This window comes from Heterodontus francisci, chromosome 4 (assembly GCF_036365525.1).
Source record: "Heterodontus francisci isolate sHetFra1 chromosome 4, sHetFra1.hap1, whole genome shotgun sequence".
NCBI lineage: Eukaryota > Metazoa > Chordata > Chondrichthyes > Heterodontiformes > Heterodontidae > Heterodontus > Heterodontus francisci.
The window spans coordinates 154,951,320-154,975,766 of record NC_090374.1 but is presented as its reverse complement, the minus strand read 5'-3'; the positions used below and the strand labels follow the sequence as shown (position 1 = coordinate 154,975,766).

General features: G+C 41.9%; 1 protein-coding gene across 1 annotated transcript in view; it reads left to right on the top strand.

Annotated features, from left to right (window-relative positions):
• Window positions 1–323: 323 nt before the first annotated feature.
• The window catches only part of LOC137368836 (beta-1,4-galactosyltransferase 1-like), a 59,138-nt gene continuing 35,014 nt past the window's right edge, over window positions 324–24,447 (top strand). The window contains exons 1-4 of the mRNA XM_068029042.1: window positions 324–489; window positions 2,579–2,616; window positions 3,836–3,948; window positions 4,851–5,100. Coding sequence (XP_067885143.1) covers window positions 324–489; window positions 2,579–2,616; window positions 3,836–3,948; window positions 4,851–5,100 — 567 coding nt within the window. The remainder of the gene's footprint in view (window positions 490–2,578; window positions 2,617–3,835; window positions 3,949–4,850; window positions 5,101–24,447) is intronic.

Sequence of the window (24,447 nt, the reverse complement as noted above, 5' to 3'; positions counted from 1 at the left end):
TTATTCCACCACCATTTCTAACCTCGTGGTTCAGTATATCCCTCACGCTTCCATCAGGTGGTCAATCTTGGTTCAATAAGGAGTATAGAAAAACATGCCAGGAGCAGCACCAAGCATATGTGAAAATGAGGTGCCAACTTGGTGAAGCTACAACTCAGAACTTGCATACATGATAAACAGTAAACAGAAGAAGCATACTATAGGCACAGCTAAGCGATCCTGCAAACAATGGATCAGATCAAGGATTTGTAGTGTTGTCATATGTCATATCCAGTCATGAATGGTGGTGGGCAGTTAAACAATTAATGGGAGGAGAAAGCTCCATGAATATCCCAATCCTCAATAATGGCAGAACCCAGCATGTGAGTGCAAAAGACCAGGCTGAAGCTTTCGCAACTATCTTCATTCAAGTGGATGATCCACCTCGGCGGCCTCCCAAGATCCTTGCCATCACATATGCCAGTCTTCAGCCAATTAGGTTCACTCTACGTGATATATCTCCAGTGCTGTATCTCTAAAGGGGCGGCGCAGTGGTTAGCACCGCAGCCTCACAGCTCCAGTGACCCGGGTTCAATTCTGGGTACTGCCTGTGTGGAGTTTGAAAGTTCTCCCTGTGTCTGCATGGGTTTCCTCCGGGTGCTCCGGTTTCCTCCCACATGCCAAAGACTTGCAGGTTGATAGGTTAATTGGCCATTATAAATTGCCCCTAGTATAGGTAGGTGGTAGGCAAATATAGGGACAGGTGGGGATGTGGTAGGAATATGGAATTAGTGTAGGCTTAGTATAAATGGGTGGTTGATGGTCGGCACAAACTGGGTGGGCCGAAGGGCCTGTTTCAGTGCTGTATCTCTGAATATTAAACGGCTGAGCGCACCGGATACGGCAAAGGCTTGGGGTCCGACAACATCCCTGCTGTAATGCGAAGAGTTTTGCTCCAGAGTTAGCCAAGCCTCTGGTCAATCTGTTTTAGCACAGCTGCAACACTGGCATCTACCTGACAAAGTAGAAAATTCTCTGGATATTTTTGCCCATTAAAAGTAGGACAAATCTAATCCAGTCAATCACTGCCTCATCAGTTTATTCTCGATCAGCAGAGTGATGGAAGTGGTCATCGACAGTGTTATCAAATGATACTTAGTCAACAATAACTTGCTAACTGATGTCCAGTTTGGGTTCCGATAGGATCACTTGGCCCCAGAGCTTGTTATGGCAATGGTCCAAAAATGAAAAAAGGAGCTGAATTCCAGAGATGCGAATGACTGCCCTAGGTAACGAGGGGCATTTGATGTGGTGTGACACCAAGGGACCCTAGTAAAATTGGAGTCAAGTGGCCATATAAATACTGGGGCTATAAGAGCGGGTCAGAGGTTGAGTATTCTGTGGCAAGTGACTCACCTCGTGACTCCCCAAAGCCTGACCATCATCTACAAGGTACAAGTCAGGAGTGTGATAGAATACTCTCCACCTGCCTGGATGAGTGCAATTTCAACAATATTCAAGAAGCAAGATACCCCCAGTACATTGCGGTTTCAGTGTGTACCATCTACAACATACAACACAGCAATTAAGTGTCATGAAATCTCCACTGAAGAGGGTTTAACATTTCACCTGGAAGCACCTCCGACAGTGCAGCACTCCCTCAGTACTGCACTTAAGTGTCAGCCTAGATTATTCATTGATCTCTCTGGATGAGGGTTTAATTCCTGGACATTCTAACACTGAGCCAAGATTCTCACTTTAAGAAAATACAAATGAGCTACATTGATGTTTTAATGGGTCTCTGCAGTGATGAGTTTGCAGGAAAATGCTAAGTTTGAGACTGAAAATTGCATATGTCTGCAGCAGGGGAGGATTGACTCAGCTTAGCTGATTTCTCCACTAGTCAGGTCATCTGTCAGCACTCATTGTTCAGATTTCTGCATGAATAATTGCCACTTAAAGTACTGGAAGGTTGCGAGCACCCAAGTAACTGAGCCAGACTAAATTATCATCAGGCAAGGAGAAAATATGGGATATAGGAACAGGAGTAAACCATTCATCCTCTTGAGCCTTTTCCACCATTCTAGTTGAACATGGCTAATCTGCATTCGCAGTATTTTACTTTTATTTTAATGGCTAATCTGTACCTCTATTCCATTTACCTACCTTTTTTCCCCTTGTTATCATTTCCTCATTAAAAATCTGTTGACCTCAGTCTTGAAAATTTCAATTCACCCAGCATCCACAACCTTTTTTGCGGGACAAATAGGGAATTCCAGATTTCCGCTACCCTTTGTGTTTCTTAATTTCATTCCTGAATGGCCATGCTCTAATTTGAAGATTGTGCATTCCTTGTTTTGAATTTCCCCACCAGCAAAAAAAGAAATACACATTCACGCACACTTTCACATGAGTCTCACACACACTCACACTCACACACACACACACTACAGAGGGAAAATAGATTTGATGGTTGGATTAAAGTCCTGAATAAATGGAATTTAAATACGTTATCTTAGTTCCATAGTCCTCAGTTGAAATTGCAGTCCTGAAAGTCCTCGCTGGGCCATGTGCACGGTTGTGTGCTTGCTTTTCTTAGGGTTCCTGAAGGCAGAAGAGAGGCTACTGGCTGTGGCGGTCTGTAGGCTTGAGGGGTTTTCCCAGTTACAGCCGGGTCTTCTCTTGTTCTTATACTGGGGAGAGAGAGACATGCTTTGTTGACGGCTTTGCAGTTACTCTTTTTCTGTGTGACAAAGCTTACAGTCTCTCCAGAGCTGCACAGACAGCCACATGACACTAACAAGCCCCTTTTGTTGTTTTAATGAGGTTTTACTGGAATCTTCTCTGATATTCAAGGTGCTACACCTCAAGCTATCCAGTCACTTGGGGCATGGGGGGGAAAGGGGGGTTGGCTCTTTCAAAGTCGATGGATGTAGATGGCCCTGATGACTGTGCTAATAAGGCCATTCCATGTAATTTAATCACCAAGAGTACCCCATTGCTCTGGCTAGGCTGAATCAGATTTGTCGTCTCCAGTCTTGGCTGCCAGTTTACATTTTTTTTAAGTTACTGGTAAGAATTTCCAGTAAAAGTCTAATGCAAGGTTTCAACCGATGAAATTAATATTTCCCATTTGGCATATAGGGTTTTTAGTTTAGTTTGGAGATACAGCACTGAAACAGGTCCTTCGGCCCACCGAGTCTGTGCCGACCATCAACCACCCATTTATACTAATGCTACATTAATCCCATATTCCTACCACATCCCCACCTGTCCCTATATTTCCCTACCACCTACCTGCACTAGGGACAATTGCTAATGGCCAATTTACCTATCAACCTGCAAGACTTTGGCACATGGGAGGAAACAGGAGGACCCGGAGGAAACCCACGCAGACACAGGGAGAACTTGCAAACTCCACACAGGCAGTACCCAGAATTGAACCCAGGTCGCTGGAGCTGTGAGGCTGCGGTGCTAACCACTGTGCCGCCCATTTTTAGAAACCGAAGGAGCTCAGGCATTTATTCACAAAGCAATATTTCTCAGATACGAAGAACAAAATGTTGGAAAACTGTCGGACAGCATCACCGGAGAAGGAAACCGTTAATGTTTCAAGCCATTAACTTCTCATCAGAACTGTAAAATGTAGAGTTATACCAGGTTTTAAGCAAGTACAGAGAGAGGAGAAAACAAAAGGGAAGGTCTGTGAAATGGTGGGATGGAGGAGAGCTTAAATGAGAAAATGCATAATCTTCCAATCCTCCTTAGATACAGGGGTGGTGTCAGACGACAGAGAATTGTCAATGTTACACCATTGTTCAAAAAAAGGGTGTAAGGATAAGCCCTGCACCTATAGGCCAGTCAGTTTAACCACTGTGGTGGGAAAGCTTTTATAAACAATAATCCGGGACGTAATTACATCTACCCAAAAGGGCAAAAAGGGCCTCAGTTTAACGTCTCGTCCGAAAGGTGAGCAAGCTGATCTGAAAGATTGAGCTTGCAACTGCCCGTGCAGTAAGTTTCTGGGCTGTGCTAAGTGTTGTCAGAGATTCATAACTTCCAGCTACTGGCAGGAGTGATACCAAATGGGACTGGGAGTAGTTAGTTTACCACTCTCCAAGAAGTGACAAAAAAAAGTTACAGTTGCTTGGTGGTACAGAACTTGAACTTGAGTATTGCTGAAAAAGAATTGCTGTCTAAGTTTTTCGTTTTGCACTCATTCGGACAGATGCAAGAATGCCAAATTACAAAGGGAGCAACAATAACAACACTAACAACTAATTTAAGTTAATCAGTCAGGCTCGCACTTACACTTGCTCGAAGCTGCATATACGCAGGGACCTGTCCTCTGCAGGCAAAGAGGAACATGTCTAGACATTGCACTTTTTTTGAATTAAGTAAAAGCGTGAGGGTCAATGGTTCCCTGGTGCATTCTCCATGCCTCGACCAATCGCAGTCAACTTGCCGACCCATCAGCACCCTTCTCTCATGCAGTATAAATTGTTGCCCTCTTTAAATGTAGCATTCTTGCATCTAACCTAATGAGTGCAAGATGAAAAGCTTCAACAGCATGTCTCTTTTTCAGCAATAAGAAACATTTAAATGTATTTGGAGGATGTGTTTTTAAAAACCCGGGCTTGCGTACCAGATTTAATTTCTAGTTTGTGCTGAGTTAGCTGATCACCACTTGGGTGACAGCAGAGGTTCCCCACGTGACCGGAAAAGCACTTGGGGTTCCAGCACCTGAGCATTATTCAGTGATCCTTGGTGAAAATACCCAGTGTGTCATTTGGTGATGATGGGCTCAGCTGCGATGCCGCCAAAAGCCCAGTAGGACTGTGCATGTCGTCTTTTAACTGATTCTGGGTTTTTTTCTCCTTTGTAGTGGGACCACTCAGAATAGAATTTTCTCAGTCTGTTAATCTGGAGGAAGTGAAAAAGATTAATCCATTAGTACGGGAAGGAGGCCGATTTGCTCCAGCAGACTGTATAGCTCTTCAGAAAGTTGCACTTATCATTCCTTTTCGCAATCGTGATGAGCACCTGAAATACTGGTTATATTACTTGCATCCAATTCTGCAGCGCCAGCAACTTGACTATGGGGTGTATGTCATTAATCAGGTAAGAAATTACTCCAGTAGTGTAATTAAATGCACCTACAAACTTGACAGTGTCTTGACTGATCTGATTGGTAGAAGGGTGGTACCCTGATTTTTCACATGCCTGAGATAGTTGGCACTGTGCTTAGTGAACTTTCTGGGGCCACTCAAACACGTATTATCAGCACACATTGTGTTGTTGCTGCCCATACTTTGCAGCTTGCTGATTTAGGGCTGGGATAGGTGGGTGAGAATTGTTGCTGCACTTTTGGTGTAAATTGTGTTCAATAGGTGAGGACTATGCTTAAGGTTATTGCTTCTTGTTGTAATTAGGCTTGGGCACAATCATAATTGGCATGATGTAGATTGCAAAATCTTTGGTGGAAACAAATTTCTGTGCTTTCCTCATGGGGAAAGAAAATAGCTTAAGGTTGAAATGGAGGCAGATTCTTCATGTTCCTGGTTGTGTACTAGTAATTCAAGAGTTCAGATCCCACTAGTTTGTGAATTTGAATTAAGGTTAGCATTTTTTTCTCTAGAAAAATCTGGAACAGAGCTGGAATCCATAAAAGGGTTCCTAAAGCTAAGATTGTCGTAAAAAACCCAACTGGTTCACTAATGTTCTTGAAAAAAGTTAAACTTCCAGTACCACTTCAACATTGCTGTTTGAAATGGCCTAGCAAGCCATTCAGTTGTATCAAAATTCTACAAAGAATAAAACAACGGACGGATCATTCTGCTGCAACCCTCTTCCATTGGGCATTTCCTTGGCTGTTGTTTGTTTAAAGTTTGTTGTAGCAGATTTAAAATTTCTAAAATTATTTGAATGCTAGCTCCTTATTAGAAAATGTGATTCCAATTATTTTCTCAGCTGGTTGCTCTTTAATGGTCATATTCACTTTACATTGTATGTGAAAGTTGAAATAATATGAACATAAAACAATGGACAGTTAAAGACCTACTTGTCCTTCCAGCCTGTCCCATACAGTTGTCATTGAGTCACTTTCTTATTCTATAAAAATGCACAATGAAAGGTTGTTCAATTGCTGTTTTCCTGAGACATTGAGTTCACCGTAATCTTGTGGATCTGCAACCTTGTTAGTAGCTGAATAATTTGTCTGTGTTTTGGCACTTATAGAAATATGCTGCATAAATTTCTTCAGATTTAAGAAGTTTTTGCCTCTGGTCATCTTGAAACTATTCAATCTGATTTGCTTAGTGATGGTAGAGTTATAGTATCAGATGTACGTTACTGTATTCTGAAAAGGTACATGCCTTAATGGGCAATATACTCTACATTTATTTAGTGTAATAGTGATAATGGAGTATTTACTGAACTGTTTCTTAATTTTAATGCAAGGTAATTTGAAAAATGTTTGGATCCAAAAAGGCAGGGTAAATGATGTAAAATAAAACAAATACATTTATTGCAAGGTATTGCATACTGAATTTGCTTGAGAAGTTTTAAAATCTGATTTGGAATTTTACAGGATTTTTTTTTGTTAAAGTTCCTTCTAATTCTTTCAGCCTCTATATACAAATCGGAACATATTCATCCTGTGATGAAGCTCCCAGGGGACGGAGTCCTTGCAACAACTTTGCACCAATGTAGTGTTTAGGTGGTTTTGCCTCATCATTCTGTTAACTCTTGTTGGAAAAAAGTCAAGCCATATTTATTTTTATTCCATAACAGTGTAGTTTTTTTTTTAATGTTATTTTCTTGAGTGAAATCATCTGCAGCATTGTGGTTGAATTTAGTTTGTCCCCAATTCATTTTGCTTTGGTCTCCAATACTGGTTCTTGGCACCTATGACACAGATTTTGAAACCTTCCCGGTTTGGTTGGTTGTTGCTTTTTCTAGCACTTTTTTTCTTGCGAAAAATCAATTGAGCATTCATAAGCAGGCAATGTCTCACATCAACTGAAACCTGTGTGCAACAAAAGAGTTAAAGACAGTGTTAATGTAGTCTAGGTCTAAAAGTTAATCCTGTTCACAGTAAACTGCTTATTGCAGTGCATGTACAAAGCTCAATATGTTTCTTGTCAATATTGAAGCCAGAAAGCATGGTCTTACGCTATGCAAATTAAACTATTCTCCAGAATTATTTTACAAAGAAAATAATTAGAAACAGCAGAATCATGACAGAAATTATACAACACAATAATTAAGATTTGGATGTAATCCAGAAGGGGTTATCTCATATTTAATCCTCAGTTTTTAACGGACCAAAGGAGCCTCTATCTGAGGCTTAAGCATTACAGATAGAATGATCAAGTAGGATTCTAGAAAGGAAAACAATTTTGCCTCACCATCTGTCACTAGCACATGACCGAGTTTTTGCCTTCGTAACATAGAAAACTCCCCCTTGGAAAACTGCTGATTTTGTGCTTTTGATAGGGAGCTTCACCTCAGCCCGTGCACATCTGAAAATCAGTTAGGAGCTGTGCATGATTTTCCAGTGATTTAGTTTAATGGTCGGAAGATCATGCGTTACTTAAAATCAAAATTTCTATGTGTGCTTCTGGCAGGAGAGATGTGAAGTTGGAAAATTACCCCCTTTTTAACGAGAATGGCATCTAATATCATTAGTGCTTGTGAGAGGCACTGTGTCTTTCAGTTTGCTTTCGCCCTTGCCTTGAAGTTTGTGCAGAGGGCTTCTGAAATTGAGACAAGGAGATCTCTTCAGCAGAGTACCAAAATCACTGATTGCTGGATCCATAAGTTTTTCTTTGTCCAGGTTAGCTCGGCTTTCCTCCCATTTTGAAAGTCAGCTGATCCTAGGTCTTGTATCCCTTCATTCTGAGTTAATGCTGTAAAGCAGTCAGTGAGATGTGCTAGCAGTGCAGAAATGCTGTCATTTTGTACGATGTTGGAGCCTTTCTTTTGTAATAGGTTAGTTGTTGCTTTATTTCCACTGCACAGGGTATGGTCACCAAATGAATGCTCTTTGATTAACATTGTAGGATCCCACAATGGTTTAGATGAGTTGGACTTTCTGTAGGCTGGAACTTGGGATGGTGTTGAAAAAGTCTTCACAGGCCTTGATTGGAGCCCCTACTGTGGCCACCAGCATATCTTTTGCAGGTTGAAGAGCCCACCCAAGGGGAGTTTGGACCATGGTAAGACGGGACTGTTGCTTCATTAGTATTTTAAATAGAGAAATGTACTGAACTTGGCAGCACGTTTGATAATGACTCATTCAGGATGAGTATTAGCAGCAGAAGTCATAGTGATAACGGCACAGGAGGCAGCCCATCGAATCCATGCCATAAAACTAAATTCAAGTAAGGCTCTACGGAGAGAGAAACCGCGTTAATGTTTTGGGTCTGTGATCTTTCATCAGAACATTTTTTTTATTTGTTCATAGGATGTGGGCACGCTGGCTATGACAGCATTTATTGCCCGTCCCTAATTGCCCTTGAGAAGGTGATGGTGAGCCGCCTTCTTGATGCATTGCAGTCCATGTGGGGTAGATACACCCACAATGCTGCTAAGAAGGGAGTTCCAGGATTTTGGCCCAGCAACAGTGAAGGAATGGCAATATAGTTCCAAGTCAGGATAGTGTGTGACTTGGAAGGGAACTTGCAGGTGGTGGTGTTGCCATGCATTTGCTGCCCTTGTCCTTCTAGATGGTAGAGGTGGCGGGTTTGGATGGTGCTGTCAAAAGAGCCTTGATGAGTTGCTGCAGTGCATCTTGTAAATGGTACACGCTGCTGCCACTGTGCATCGGTGGATGGGGTGTCAGTCAAGCAGGCTGCTTTGTCCTGAATGTTGTTGGAGCTGCACCCATCCAGGCAAAAGGAGCGTATTCCATCACACTGCTGACTTGTACCTTGTAGATGGTGGACAGGCACTGGGGAGTCGGGAGGTATGTTAGTCGCCGCAGGTTTCCTAGCCTCTGATCTGCTCTTGTAGCCATAGTACTTTTATATGGATATTCCAGTTCAGTTTCTAGTTAATGGTAACCCCCAGAATGTTGTTAGTGGGGGGACTCAGCGATGGTAATGCCGTTGAAGATCCAGTGGAGAAGGTTAGATTCTCGCTTGTTTGAGATAGTCGTTGCCTGGCACTTGTGTGGTGCAAATGTTACTTGCCACTTATCAGCCCAAACCTGGATTTTGTCCAGTCTTGCTGCATCTGGATGCGGGCTGCTTCAGTATTTGAGGAATCGCGAATGGTGCTGAACATTGTGCAATCATCAGCGAACATCCCCACTTCTGACCTTATGATTGAAGGAAGGTCATTGATGAAGCAGCTGAAAATGGTTGGAACTCCTGCAGTGATGTCCTGGAGCTGAGATGATGGAACTCCAACAACCACAACCATCGTCCTTTGCACTACGTTTGACTCCAACTAGCAGAGAGTTTCCCCCTGATACCCATTGACTCCAGTTTTGCTCGAACTCCTTGATAGCATACTCAATCAAATGCTGCCTTGATGTCCAGGGCAGTCACTCTCACTTCACCTCTGGAGTTCAACTCTTTTGTCCATGTTTGAACCAAGGCTGTAATGAGGTCAGGAGCTGAGTGGCCCTGGCGGAACCCAAACTGAGTGTCAGTGAGCAGGTTATTGCTAAGCAAGTGCCGCTTGATAGCACAGTCGCCAACACCGTCCATCACTTTACTGATGATGGAGAGTAGACTAATCGGGCGGTAATTGGCCGGGTTGGATTTGTCCTGCTTTTTGTATACAGGACATACCTGGGCAATTTTCCACATTGCTGGGTAGATGCCAATGTTGTAACTATACTGGAACAGCTTGGTTTTTCCTGTTTACAAGACAGGCACTTTAACCAACTAAGCCACAGAGCTAAAGCATTTGGGGCATATGCACCAACACAGCTGAGGTCTGTTGCACCAGCAAAGTGAGTGAGATTTGACCCCCAGACTTTGCATTGACACGGCTCCTGTTAGACATTTGTGTGCAGTCAATTAGATTAGAGATACAGCACTGAAACAGGCCCTTCGGCCAAACGAGTCTGTGCCGACCATCAACCACCCATTTTATACTAATCCTACACTAATCCCATATTCCTACCAAACATCCCCACCTGTCCCTATATTTCCCTACCACCTACCTATACTAGTGACAATTTATAATGGCCAATTTACCTACCAACCTGCAAGTCTTTTGGCTTGTGGGAGGAAACCGGAGCACCCGGAGAAAACCCACGCAGACACAGGGAGAACTTGCAAACTCCACACAGGCAGTACCCAGAATCGAACCCGGGTCCCTGGAGCTGTGAGGCTGTAGTGCTAACCACTGCGCCACTGTGCCGCCCCCAATTACTCGGATGTCACAGCACGGAAACTTCAAGGAGGAGTTTCTGATGCCTCACTAATCCTCAAGTGCCTTATTCTCTTGGCAGAGAGTGTTTCTGCTTGCCTTAACACATTTCCTCTCAGTGTAGCTTCTTAAACTTTTGGAGGTGAAAGTGGTCCCCTGACTATTAAAACCTCTAGCCCCAGCTTCAACCAACCTGGCTCCTTTCAAAGTGGATCAGTAACTTGCAACATCTCCCCAGGCAACATGCTTGGAGGAAAATGGATTTCAGCAAAGGTTGGTTATTAAATTACTTGTATCCAAAAAAAACCTCCGCTTCCAAGACTTACACTATCAAATGGAACGTATTTGAGATTGAGGGCCAAGGTCCACATTGCAGGACACTACCAATACAATACTGGAAAGAACAGGAGAAAAGATACAGAAATTGGTTATTTATTTAGCGAATGCAAATCCCCGGAGCCAAGCGATAGCCTTCTCATTTGCTGAATTTAAGGTGATATGTCCGCCACTTTAGTCTGTAGAGGGGACACTCCTCGGTAATGTGCTGCATTGTTTGTGTCTCTCCACAAATAAATAAGGGGTCTGTACTGAGGCCCCAGTGGTGGAGATTGGCTGTGCAGTGGCCCTGGCTTGTCCTGAACCTGCTTAGTGAGGGCCACCCTCGCTGTGGTAGTTCAGAGCCTGCCATTGGACAGATGGGGTTTGTCACAAGGAACTTGTTAGTGACTTCCCATGTTTCCCATTCCTTGATCCAAAGGATGTCTGCTGATGGAACTTGCTCAGGAAGGTTGCTCCATATGGGGCAACGAGATGGAAGGCGGGCAGTAGGTGGATTCTACATGTCATTATGGAGTGGTAGGTGAGGTGTCGCATGGATGGCTTCAACCAGCTTGTGGGCTTTCATCAGTCAGCGGACGTGTGGGGGAGCGACGTTTGCGAGGACGGGAAACCAGGGGAGGGGTGTTGAGCGGAGGGTTCCAGTTATGATGCCCATTGTTGCATTTAATTGAGTATCAATAAGATGTGCGTGTGTGCATGCCCATGCCAGACAGGTGCACAGTCCTCAGCTGCTGAGTATGATGGGACAGGTGCTGAGGTCCTGAGTGTTGTGGCAGCAGCGCCCCATGTAGATCCAGCAAGTTTGGTTCATTGGTTGTTTCTGGTTTTGACCTTTGCTGCTGTTTTCTTCACATGCTCCCAGAAGGACTAAGTCCTATCAACAGTCACTCCCAAATATGTTGGGTTGGTATCATGCTTTAGTCTGTGACCATCCATGGAGATATGCAGTTACTTTTTGGCACTGGCATTGTGGAGATGGAATGCACTGAATATGGTTTTAGAGGGATGCGCTGAGACGCCCCATGTGCTGCAGTCGTCTGTCAACTTGGTAATGCCTTTGTTAAGGATCTGGTCCAGGGTGCAGAAGGATGGAGCTTGGGTGGCACAGCAGATGCCATCAGCATAGATGAACTTGAGATGTGGTTGTCGGCAGATCATTTGTATATACATTGAATGGCATTGGGGCTAGCATTGAGCCCTCTGGTAGCCTGTTGGCCAGTCTTTTCCATGAACTTCTCCCTTGTCCAAGGTGGACTGTAAATCATCAGTTGCGAAGGAATGCTTCAACAACTGTCCTGACCCAGGTTGGTAGCACTCTGAGCAGCTTTAGGAACAGGCCTGTGTCCCACACTATTATTGGCAGCTGTGAGGTCCAGTAGCATTATACCTGTCTTCAGGTTCTTGCAGGATAAGGCGCTCAAAGATCTTAAAGCACATAGAACGTAGTGAAATTGGTTGATAGCTGACTGCCAGTGTGAGATCTTTTCCAGGTTTTGGAATGGCAGTGATTTTTTCAATATGCCACACCTTCAGGAGGGAACTTGAACTGATTATTCTTGTGTCGAACTAAATCGGCCAGACACAAGCTCGGGGGCCAAGTTATTTCAAGAATTCTGGTGCAATGCTGTTATATCCCACTGCTTTGCCACATTTCAGGCCCCTTGATGCTTTCTCCAGTTCTGTGATCTTGAAGGGATGAGGACTGCCATGTTCTTCATGTTGCTGGCATTGTTTTTTCAATTCATTACAGATGATGTGTTTTGTTTTGTTTTCTTTTCCAACTGTGTCCTCGCTACATAGAGCAGATGTCTAGCAGTTTGGTTCGGGGTGGCTGGGCGATTTAGTACAGGTGATTGTTTTGGGCTGCTCTAAGGTGGCGAATCAGACTTCCATCTGGAATGAGTGAAATTTAGCCCTTCCGTTGTTTCCTTCCATCTGGCACAGTGTGCTGCACAGAGGGACTTGGACAGAAATTGGTGATAATGTGACAACAAGCTTGAGTTTTAAAAGTTTGTAGGTTGCACCTGGTAGGGGAAGATGGAGAGAAGTAAGGAGTGGTGGCTGCAGTTTGCGATTTTGGGTGCAGGAGGCAATGTCCTCAATTAGTACAGTGAGGATAGAGAGCTGTGCTGGCATGTTTTCAGTTTAGGACCTACATTTTCAAATCTGGGCACCAGAGAAAGCATGAGATTTTGCATCACTACCAAATTTTTGCCTGTCTCATTGCATTTCAAGATTTGACAGTACATTTTTTTTCTCCTGTTGCTGACATTTAAGATGTTTTCTGCCATATTTGCTTGGGTATCTGGTATAAACCTGGGTTTCCTCAGAAGATCACCCACACAAGTTTGGAAACCGAAATAAAAGCAGAAACTGCTGGAAATACTCAGCAGGTCAGGCAGCATCTGTGGAGAGAGAAGCAGAGTTAATGTTTCAGGTCAATGACCTTTCTCTTTGTTTAGAGGAAATGAGTAGAAAGTTCAGTATGGCTATGTCTATGGTGGGATTGACCAAATAAAAGAAATAATCTGTGATTGGGAGGGAGGCTTGAAGTGATGAGGTTTTTCATGTGCCCGCTCTAAGGTGCAATCGGGCATTTTCTCATATCCCTGATATAGATGCTGTATTCTTCTGGGCTGGATCTGGGGATTGTGGGAAGTTGAGTTGAGGGGGGAAAAAAAGAGTTTAGCATGAAAGAGAAAACTGAGCTGCTTGGGGAAACTTCACCAATGGATGTAGGAGATCAATTTGGGATTTAAGTAGTTGTGTGTCAGCAAATGAAGAACAGCTCTTCAAGGACTGAAAGAAACTGTCTTTAAAAAAATATATATTTTTATTGCCCTATGGATGGTGCTGGCTATTGATGTTTTGAACCTGCTGTTTCATTAGGAGGAATGGAAATTGTGTGCAATCTGAATATTTGGAGCCTCACATTTTGAAGATAATAGGGTTTTATTGGAGTCTTAGCTTGGAAGTTACTGTTGGTGATACCAGCTTAAGGCATTTGCAAATTGGAGGTGAATGTTGGTTAGACAAATATTTAGTCGGTCTATATATCAGACAAATGTTGAGTGTTTGTATATTAGTGGACTAATGTCTGAGAGGTGGATGTGAAATTCTTCTATTTTAACATTGGCATTAACCTATTTATTTTAAATGGGTTAACACTTCTGCTAAGATACTGGAGAAAGGAATATCATATGAACACTTACCTGCTAATATCATTAACATTAAACTCTGGAGAGCAAAGGACCTAACAGATATGGTGAGGGAACCTTGGCAAGGAACCAGACAGAAGGAAGTTGTAAATAGCACGACGCTTGTTTCTAATAAAGTTGCATTCAGCTGTTTTATTATGGATTTAAAGATTATGAGCAGTGATAAACATAGGAAAGTGCAGATCTTGAGAAGATGTTCCTTCCATCAAGCTGGCTCAAAAAAACTGAGTACCCCTCTATCAATCACTCATTTCCTCATATCAGTCCGATTTCCCCTGTAGATATTTTATGCTATTGGCCCTCACTACCTCCCTGGACATTCCACAAATTTACCAGCTTCTGCATACAGTCATTAAATTTAAACTGTCTATTTGCATCTTCCTTTTAAACTCGAGTCCATGCTCCCTGGTTCCAGATTGGAATCGCAGATGTATTTGGACCATAGAATGGTTACGGCACAGGAGGCCACCATTCAGCCCATCGTACCAGCTCTATGCAACAGCAACTCTCCTAGTTCCAATCCCCTACTTTTTCCCCATAGCCCTGCAATTTTTTTCTCTTCAGATAATTATCCAGTTCCCTTTTGAAGGGTTTGACTGAATTTGCCTCCAGCACACACTCAGGCAGTGCATTCCAGATCCTAACCACTCATTATCAGGATTCAGTGTATTTATTTATTTAAGGATCTTAACTATTTGAATATTATTTGTCTTGAGCCTTGCTTTCAATAGAATGTACAATCCCAGGATCTTAGACCTTTCTTCATATCTCTGCCTTAAGCTAAGTTGCTGTTCTTAGCTGCACTGCACCTTATCCTTGCCAGATTTGTATTTGATTATTTTGTATTCCTTGAATCTCTGGATTTCTGGAACTTAAGTTTCTTTCTTTCATTCAAAATGGTTCACTTAGACTTAGCATGGAATTGTGACTTGCTGATAGCCATTTCTGCATGCATAGAATGAGTTCCTATAAGCTGTGGGGTACGTCACTTGATTCTATACAGTGTGAAATTGTTTAAGGAGAGCGACTTCAGCTGATTTCCTGTGATGGAAGTTCCTATTTGTATGTGGAAGTTGAACTTTATTCAAAGAATGAAGAAGTCCACACCTACAGCAGGTAACCCAACAGTACTGTAGTATCCTTCAGATTCTGCCCAATTAGCTGTACGTCAGTTTTTAAAAATTCACAGACCTATTGTATTCTTGAAATGTTCCCTGCTTTAATATTTGCTGTATGGCACTTCAATTTTATAAGGTGAAAATTTCTAAAAGTTTACTCGATGTTCACAATGCTCTTGTTGGGAGGGGGAAGAACCAAACTTCTGAAAATGTCTTTTACTTATTTTTCATCTTTCTCTCTTCCTTCCCCTCCCCTACCTGCATCCCACTTGCTTTTTTTCTAGATCTGTGCTTGTTTCTTCTGTCTTCTGCAGAACATATTGAGATTATGAAGGTTGCAGTGGAATCTGATTACACCTATCTCCACCTGCACTAGCTAGCTGAGATGGAGAAGGAAGAAGTAGTCCTCTGCTCGGCTGGGCCGGTAAAGTGAAATATACATTGTTCCCTCTAAGGAACTGGTAATTCTGGATACTCTATACTTATCTATAATTAGAAGGAAATGGCCCTTAACAGTGGGTCATGTTGAACATTTATTTTATGTTAGGCCGAGGGATCAAATATTGTACAGTAATTTAATTAATTCCTTTTTTCTTCCATGGCTAATTTTTAGCTCGTCAGATTTTTATGGTTAAAATATCGCCCGCGCTGTGCAACTTTGGTGAAGTGTTTACATAGTTAATGCAGCAACTGCAATTGATATGATTCATTAAATATTGAACATTGTAACTGCGTGTGTGTAAATGTGTGTGTGTGTATATATATATATATATACACACAGAGGACTACTGCGTGTGTATGTATGTATATATATATATATAGATGGTAGGATGAATATTTTCTATACTGAGAATAGAAGACATAATTGATGGGACATTCTTGCTTTTGATCTGTCTTGTCTTATGACTTTTGTGAAACAGATTTATGATGACGCTTCCCTAGAAAGTGACAACGACTTGAGATCTGAACGTACTATCTGGCAGCAATAGCTTGTTTGAGATCAGAAATCAAAATCTGTATTTAGCGACTGGTCCAGAATGAGGGAGATGAGAATGTAATGTCAAATTCCACTGGTGGTTGGTGAATTCGATTTCTTATCATGAAATACAAAATATTTAGTGATGTGTGTATAAAATATTGTTGCACTTAGTCTGTATATCTTTTGCTGTCTGGAAGTAATTAATTAAAAATGGAAGCAGCCAAATTAACAATACCAGATAATCATGAGATTGAAATTTTACATGTGACAATGGGGACGTTAATTGTTTTTTTCCCCCAGCATTCCATAAAAAATGTGTACACTGCCTTTTGCCTGTCATCTTATGAAAGTGGTATATTGGTAAACAGACTAAACTTCCTGTGGAATCAACCACCAACCATATTTTCCATTTTATATTATAACAGAGTATGCTTGAAAGAGTCCAAGTAAATGCATTATTACATATATAATGAAAAAAACTGTTCTACGTTTAGTCACATTCTCCTTTGATTCTCAACATTAATTGATGCTAATTTCCTGTGCAGAAAGGTATTAGTTGACAGAGGGTTCAAAGCAGCCGTATGAGATTTTAGCAACAAAATCCCATCCAGTACAATCAGCGTGGCTGTGATTTTGGTGATTACAAATGACTGCAGTGTAAATAACACCTCTGCACATCTGTGTGCCAACAGTGACATCAGTTCCCCCCTTGAGCGCATGCATAATTCTAAGTGAAGCAGCGTGCTTGGTTCCATCTGAGCAAGCAGCAGTGTTCACCTTTATAGTTTTGAGCTGAATAAAGTTCATCCTAATCCAGGACTTGCTGTCAGATATCCTGGCACCAACTGCGAAATCACAGATCGAGCTGGATGGTAGCAACATGCTAATGAAAGCTGTTTTCCTATTTACTGTAATTACACAGACAATATATAAATAAGGTATTCATGGGGAAAAGGATGAGTCATCGAGCATGCTGGAGGTGACTGCAGTTAATAGAGCAGGCATAATAAGACATTCAGTGATTCTATTGGGAAAGATGGAAATGGACCCAGGAGGGGGCGATGAACCATGGCGGAGAGGCAGTGGAGGAGGATGGAATTTAATGTGTGTTGCAGAGGGTGAGGAGGAAATAGAATGTCATTGTTGTGGTACCATCAATGTACAGAGTCTAACATTAAAAAAAAAAGAAAATCATGACGTAATGGGTGTAACTGAAACCTGTCTGCAGCTGGGGCAGGATTGGCAACTAAAGGTACCCAAATATAATGATTTCGGCAAGAAAGGGAGCAGTGCAACAGTACTTGAGACAGTATCATGGAACCAGAGTTTAGGATTTAAATCAATGTGATCTAAACAGAATCCCTTTTGAATTGAGCTGGAGAGTAGCTTGGAATCAGGCACATTACTCTGCCAGGCCACTAATTAATAGAAAATTTGGAGCTATAGGTGAAATTAAATTTCTAATCACTTGAAGAAAGAGGAAAGAAAGAACGTGCACTTATATTTTTTTTTCCAGGACATCCGAAAGTGCTTTACAGCTAATGAGGTACTTTTTGAAATGTACGCAACGTTGTAATGTAGGAAACACAGCAGCTAATTTGCACACAGCAAGGCCAAAGAACAGCAACGTGCTGATTCCTCAAGCTAATCTTCTGACCTTCATTAGTCTCACTCTTGTTGTTAATTTAGACATCCCCACTTTGTGTCATCGCCACGTGTCCTGTTTCTACATGTATTCCTTTTGGTTTGTTGTAGTGGTCCTCACTGTTTTGAGTTAAGTGTTGTCTGCAGCAATTGCTTGAAAATATGATTATTTCTATGTTTGTTCTCCATGGCTTGAGACCTAAGCGCTCAGATCTAAAATAAAAGCAAAATACTGTGGATACTGGAAATCTGAAATAAAAACAAAGTGCTGGAAATACTCAGCATGTCTGGCAGCATCTGTGGAGAGCGAAACAGAGTTAACGTTTCAGGTCTGTGACCTTTCATCAGAACTCATCAGTGTCTATCATTGTTGTACGTCCTCTGCATGGACCACTACTTTGCTTCCATGGATTTATTGGTGATTGTGTCAAGTGGTGTGGCTGAACCACAGGGATCAAGAAATTCATGGGTTGAATTCCTGGTCCCTGTTAAATTACCTGATCGGAACTGGGGAGCTGTGGAAATGCCAAAGTTTTTTTTAAATCAACAAGCACCTGACTAGTTCATCCATATGGGCTGGGTATTGTTGACTTTAGTTAGATTTGCTGGTAAGGTTCGTGTTATGATTGGCTTCTTTGAGTTGCTGACGACTGCAGATGCCTGTGAAACATTGCCCAACAGGTTGGTGCTTTCAGGAAAGGGTGCATATATTTTTGTTTTCTTGTTTGTCAAGGTGTTACTCCTCATTGGAATATGGTTCCATGGTGTGGCCCTTAACTCAGGTTATGCTAGTCTGATCCTTGATGGTTCGCGCTCATCTACAGGGAGGCATCACAATGAAACTCAATCCTGTCGTCCTACTATGTCCACATATGTATTGTTCCAGCAAAGATTGCAACTTAACATCCCCCTCCCAAACTTTTTTTAATATTTGTTTATGGGATGTGGACTTCGCTGGCTCGGTCAACATTTATTGCTTATCCCTAATTGCCCTTGAGAAGGTGGTGGTCAGCTGCCTCTTGAACCGCTGCAATCCTTGGGTTTTGGTACACCAGCAGTGCTGTTAGGGAGGGAGTTGCAGGATTTTGACCCAGCGACATTGAAGGAAGGAGACAGTGGTGTCATAGTAATGTCAGTGGACTCGTAATCCAGAGGCCCAGGCTAATGCTCTGGGTGCATGGGTGCGAATCCCACCACAGCAGATGGTGAAATTTGAATTCTATTGATAATCTGGAATTAAAAGCTAGTCTCATGATGACCATGAAACCATTTTGTCGATTGTTGCAAAAACCCATCTGGTCCACTCATTTCTTTTAGAGAAGGAAATCTGCTGTCCTTACATGGTCTGGCCTACATGTGACTCCAGACTCACAGCAATGTGGTTGACTCTTAAATGCCCTCTGAAATGGCCTAGCAAGCCACTCAGTTGTATCAAACCACTACAAACAGAGGGATGTGAATTTGTAGTATTCTTAGCACTAAGTTTCTGGTGTTTAGGCACAAGAGAAACTATTGTAAGCTGGAGTATGGAGGAGACGGTAGGTCAAACTGCTGGACTTCCTGCAACTAATGTTCCAATATAGGAACGTAGGAGCAGGAATAGGCCATTCAACCCGTTGAGCCTGCACTGCCGTTTAATTAGATCATGGCTCAATGCTGCTTTCTCGCACTATCTCCATATCCCTTGATGTCATTGCTATCCAGATATCTATTGATTTCTGTCTTGAACTCGCTCAATGATTGAACTTCCACTACACTGTTGGGTAGAGAGTTTCAAAGATTCGCCACCCCCTGAGTGAAGAAATTCCTCCTCATCTCAGTCCTAAATGGCCTACCCTTATTCTGAGACTATGTCCCTGGTTCTGGGCTCACCAGCCAGGGGAAACATCTACATCAACTGTGTCACGCTCTGTAAGAATTTTGTAAGTTTCAATGAGATCACCTCTTCTTCGAAACTCTAGAGAATACAGGCCCAGTTCCCTCAATCTCTCCCCTTAAGACAATCCTGCCATCCCAGGGATTAGTTTGATGACCCTCCATTGCAATCCCTGTACGGCAAGTATATCCTTTCTTAAATGAATAAACCAAAACTGTACACTATACTCCAGGTGCAATCTTACAAAGGCTCTATACATAGTCATAGAGAGATACAGCACTGAAACAGGCCCTTTGGCCCACCGAGTCTGTGCTAATCAACAACCACCCATTTATACTAATCCTACATTAACCCCATATCTTTAATAAACAACAAAATTGTCCATTTATTGGTTAAGACTTGGTTTTATAATAAATAAATATGTACGTGAATCAAGATATTAAAGCTCCTTATTTTTCCCCTAGCCCTCATGCACACGCATATATGTCCAAAAACGGTTAACTGGAAAAAAGGGATTTTTGTTTACAGCTGTTTCAAAGAAATAAAAGGAAAAAAAAAACTTAGACTGCAATGATCTGAAAGGAAGTTCTTTGGTTTGACGAGGTGTCCCAAAGTTGAATAGTTGGATGCAACTCAAAGTCTTTCCAGTTGAGGTTGATGAACAGTTTGTGTTGGGTTAGGCGTTCAAAGAAATTCAACTGTAGAAAGTTTCACATAGATCTTCCATCAGGTGTGCAGCAACAGGTGTCTGTTCTCACATTCAATGCAAAAGTCCTTTTTTGTTTTAAAGAGGCAAGGTTTCTGCAAATATTCAGGGTTTCTTCAAAAACGCAGGAGCAACAATACCACTTCATACAAGCTTCTACTTTTCAAGAGCAAAGATTCTTTACAGAGAGGTAATACTTGTCCAGTGGTTCTTCTGATTTCCTGGCAGGTCCATCTCAAATTCCAGTTGCCTGCTTTAGTCCAAACCCATTGGCTTTTAAAGTTTAAAAAAAAATGAAACTAAATTTTTCCAGAAACAAGTCATATGCTATATCATAAATTCTCTCGTCACACAAAGGGTAGCTCTTGGGTCAAAGCCCCCTGCTGGTTTCCTTGAAATTACCTGGTTTCTAGTATTTGTTTACTGTCAAAACTATGAACCTCTTGTTGACCTTGCTTTTTTTTAAAAAGCATCCATAAAGTTCAGCTATCTCCAGATGTTTCAATGTCCACTGAAATACTTTGCAGTTTTTTAAAATATAGAATCCCAGGTTTTAATACACAAAATGGAAATCCTCGTAACAAAGGCCAACATGCTATTTGCCTTCCTAATTGCTTCCAGCACCTGAATACTAGTGACTCATGAACAAGGACAGAGAGTAGGATAGCTGCAACAACCTTATTAGACCTGAACACATTCTTTTAACCTGAGCTTAACTATTGGTTTTATTGAGATAAGCTATCAGCATAGGCTGGTAATGAAACCTGGCAGCTTTCTGCTCTATATGGCTCAGCTATTCACTAGATAAATGGTGTCATCATTGGTGGGTTAGGGGCTCTGGCTGAGGAAGACTCTGCATTATCTCTCAGCTTTCTTAGGTTGTATGCTTTCCTTGGTGAGTTATGCATTTCTACTTTGATACCAGCAGGTACCTAGCTCATAACAATCCTGTATAGTCAAGCGAACTGTGCTTAATTAGCATAGCTGTGTTGCTGCTGCCCGATCTTGAATGCACAACAGGTACAACTGTAGGGAGAGTGATTAGGAGGAGGAAGTGCTTTTTTTTAAAAAAAAAGTGAGATACCTGTAAATATTGGTATTCAGAAGGTTTGGAGATCCTTGTACATAAACTACGGAAAGTTAACAAGTCGCACTAGGAAAGCAAATGGCTTTTATTGCAAAGGTGTTGGAGTATAAGAGTTAAGAAGTCTTGCTGCAATTATATGGAACTTTGTTGAGATTACACCTGGTATTCTGTGTACAGTTTTGGTCGTCTTGCCCATCAGTGTTGTCTTAGAGGGGGTGCAAGGATGGTTCTCAACATTGATTCCCAGGATGAAAGAGTTCTCCTATAGGAGAGATTAAGTGAAATTGGCCTATTTTCTTTGGCGTTTAGAAGAGAGAGGGGCAATTTCATTAAAACTTACTAAAGGCTTGAGGATAGATGCTGAGAGGCTGTTTTCCCATGTCTGGAAAGTCTCAAACTGTGTCATAACCCTTTCTCTCTCCCCTCCCCTCTCCTGTCTTTCTCTGTTGTCTTTCTCTCTCTCGCTCCCCCCGCCTCATTTGAATCTTTATATTTCAATTTGTGGCTGGCAGCTGTATCAAATGTATTGTGGCTGACAGCCTTGTTTGATTGCCTGATTCTGCATCACGCTACAGTAGCAGGAGAGCTCTGCACGTTAAGAACACAAGAAATGAGAGCAGAAGTAGACCATATGGCCCATCGAGCCTGCTCTGCCATTCAGTACGATCATGACTAATCTTGGGCTTTAGTTCCACTTTCCTGCCAGCTCACCCATATCGCTTGATTCCCTGAGACACCAAAAATCTATCTGTCCCAGCCTTAAATATATTCAGCGATAGAGCATCCACAAACCTCTAGGATGGAGAATTCCAAAGATTCACAATCCTTTGAGTGTATTAATTTCTCCTCATCTCAGTCCTGAATAATTGGCCCCTTATCCTGAGACTGTGCCCCCACATTCTAGATTCCCGACCAATCTCTCAACTTCTACCCTATTAAGCCCTTTCAGAATCTTGTCTGTCTCAATTAGATCACCTCTCATTCTTCTAAACTCCAGAGAATATAGGCCCAGTTTACTCAGCCCCTCATCATAGGACAATCCCCTCATCCCGGGGACCAATTTAGTACATCTTCGTTGCACTGCCTACAGTGCAAGTATATCCTTTCTTAAATGTGGAGACCAAAACTGCGCACACTATTCCAGGTGCGGTGTCACCAAAGCCCTCTACATTTTTAGTAAGACTTGTTTATTCCTGTATTCCAATCCCCTTGCAGTAAAGGCCAACATGTCATTTGCCTTCCTAATAGCCTGCTGCACCTGCATGTTAACTTTGTGCGTTCCTTGTACGAGTACCCCAAGTCTCTCCGAACATAAACACATACAAGTTTCACACCTTTTTAAAAAAAAATACTGCTTTTCTGTTTTTATGACCAAAGTGAACAACTTCATGCTTCCCTACATTATACTCCATTTGCCATCTTGTTGCCCACTCACTTAGCCTGTCTGTATCTCTTTGCAGCCTCTTTATGTCCTCCCCGCAGCTTACCTTTTCACCGAGCTTTGTATCATCAGCAAACTTAGATACATTACTCTCTTTCTGTTCATCCAAGTCATTAATATAGAGTGTAAATAGCAGAGGCCCCAGCATTGAACCTTGCGGCACCCCACTATTCGCTGCCTGCCAACTTGAAAATGCCCCTTTTATGCCCATTCTCTGCTTCCTGTCTTTTAACCAATCCTCTGTCCACGCTAATAAATTACCCTCAACACCATGAGCCCTTGTCTATTAATCTTTTATGTGGCACCTTATAAAATATCTTTTGAAAATCCAAGTATACTACATCTACTGGCTCCCCTTTATTTACCCTACTAGTTACATCCTCAAAAAACTCAAATTGTCAAACAGGATCTCTCTTTAGTAAAACCATGCTGACTTGTTCTAATCCTACTATGCTTTTCCAAGTGCATTGTTAAGACTTCTTTAATAGTTTCCAGCATCTTCCCAATGACTGGCTAACTGGTCTGTAGTTCCCTGTTTTGTCTGTACCTCCTTTCTTGAAAAGTGGTGTAACATTTGCCAACTTCCAATCTGACAGGACCATTCCCGAATCTAAGAAATTCTGGAAAATCATGGTCCACGCATCCACTATCTGTGCAGCTATCTCTTTTAGAACCCTAGAATGTAGGCCATCTGGTCCTGGGGACTTGACAGGTTTTCGTCCCTCACATTTTTCCAATACTTTTTCTCGGCTGATATCAATATCCTTAATTTTCTCACTCTTTCTAGTCCCTAGGTTACTGCCTATTTCTGGTATGGAATTAGTGTGAAGACAAACACGAAATACTTGTTCAATGCCTCTGCCATTTCCTCATTCCCCATGATGATTTCTGCTGTCTCTGCCTCAGGGACTAACATCTACCTTAGCTACTCTCTTCCTGACAATCTCTTTTTATATTTCTGGCTAGTTTACTCTCATTCTATTTTTCCCTTTTTATCAACTTTTTGGTGGCCCTTTGCTAGTTTCTAAAACACTCCCAATCCTCAGACTTGCTACCATTGTTTGCGACATTGTAAGCCTCCTCTTTTAGTCTAATACTCTCCTTAACTTCCTGAGTGAGCCACAGATGGGTCTTTTTTGACAAGTTTTTTTTCAACAGAATGTACTTTTGTTGAACCCTTTGAATTGTTTCTTTAAATGTTTCCCACTGTTCATTTACCACCATACCTTCCAGTCTATTTACCCAATTAACCTTAGCTAGTTCTCCACTCATACCTTCGTAATTGGCTTTATTTATATATATATATATATATATGTCACTTTCAAACTTAACATGAAATTCAGTGGTATTATGATCACTGTTTCCCAGTGGATCTTTTACAATGACGTTGCTTATTAATCTGCTTCGTTACACAGTACGAGATTTAAGATACTTTATTCCTAGTCGGTTCTACAATGTATTGCTCCATGAAACTGTCACGAAAACATCCTACAAACTCATCTTCTAGACCATTGTTGCCAATTTGATTGTCCCAGTCTATATGCAGATTAACATCTCCCGCAATTAATACATTACCTTTTTTACACGCTCCAATAATTTCCCATTTAATGTTCTGTCCAATAATATATCTGCTGTTAGGGGGCCTATAAACTACTGCTGCCATGTTTTCTGACT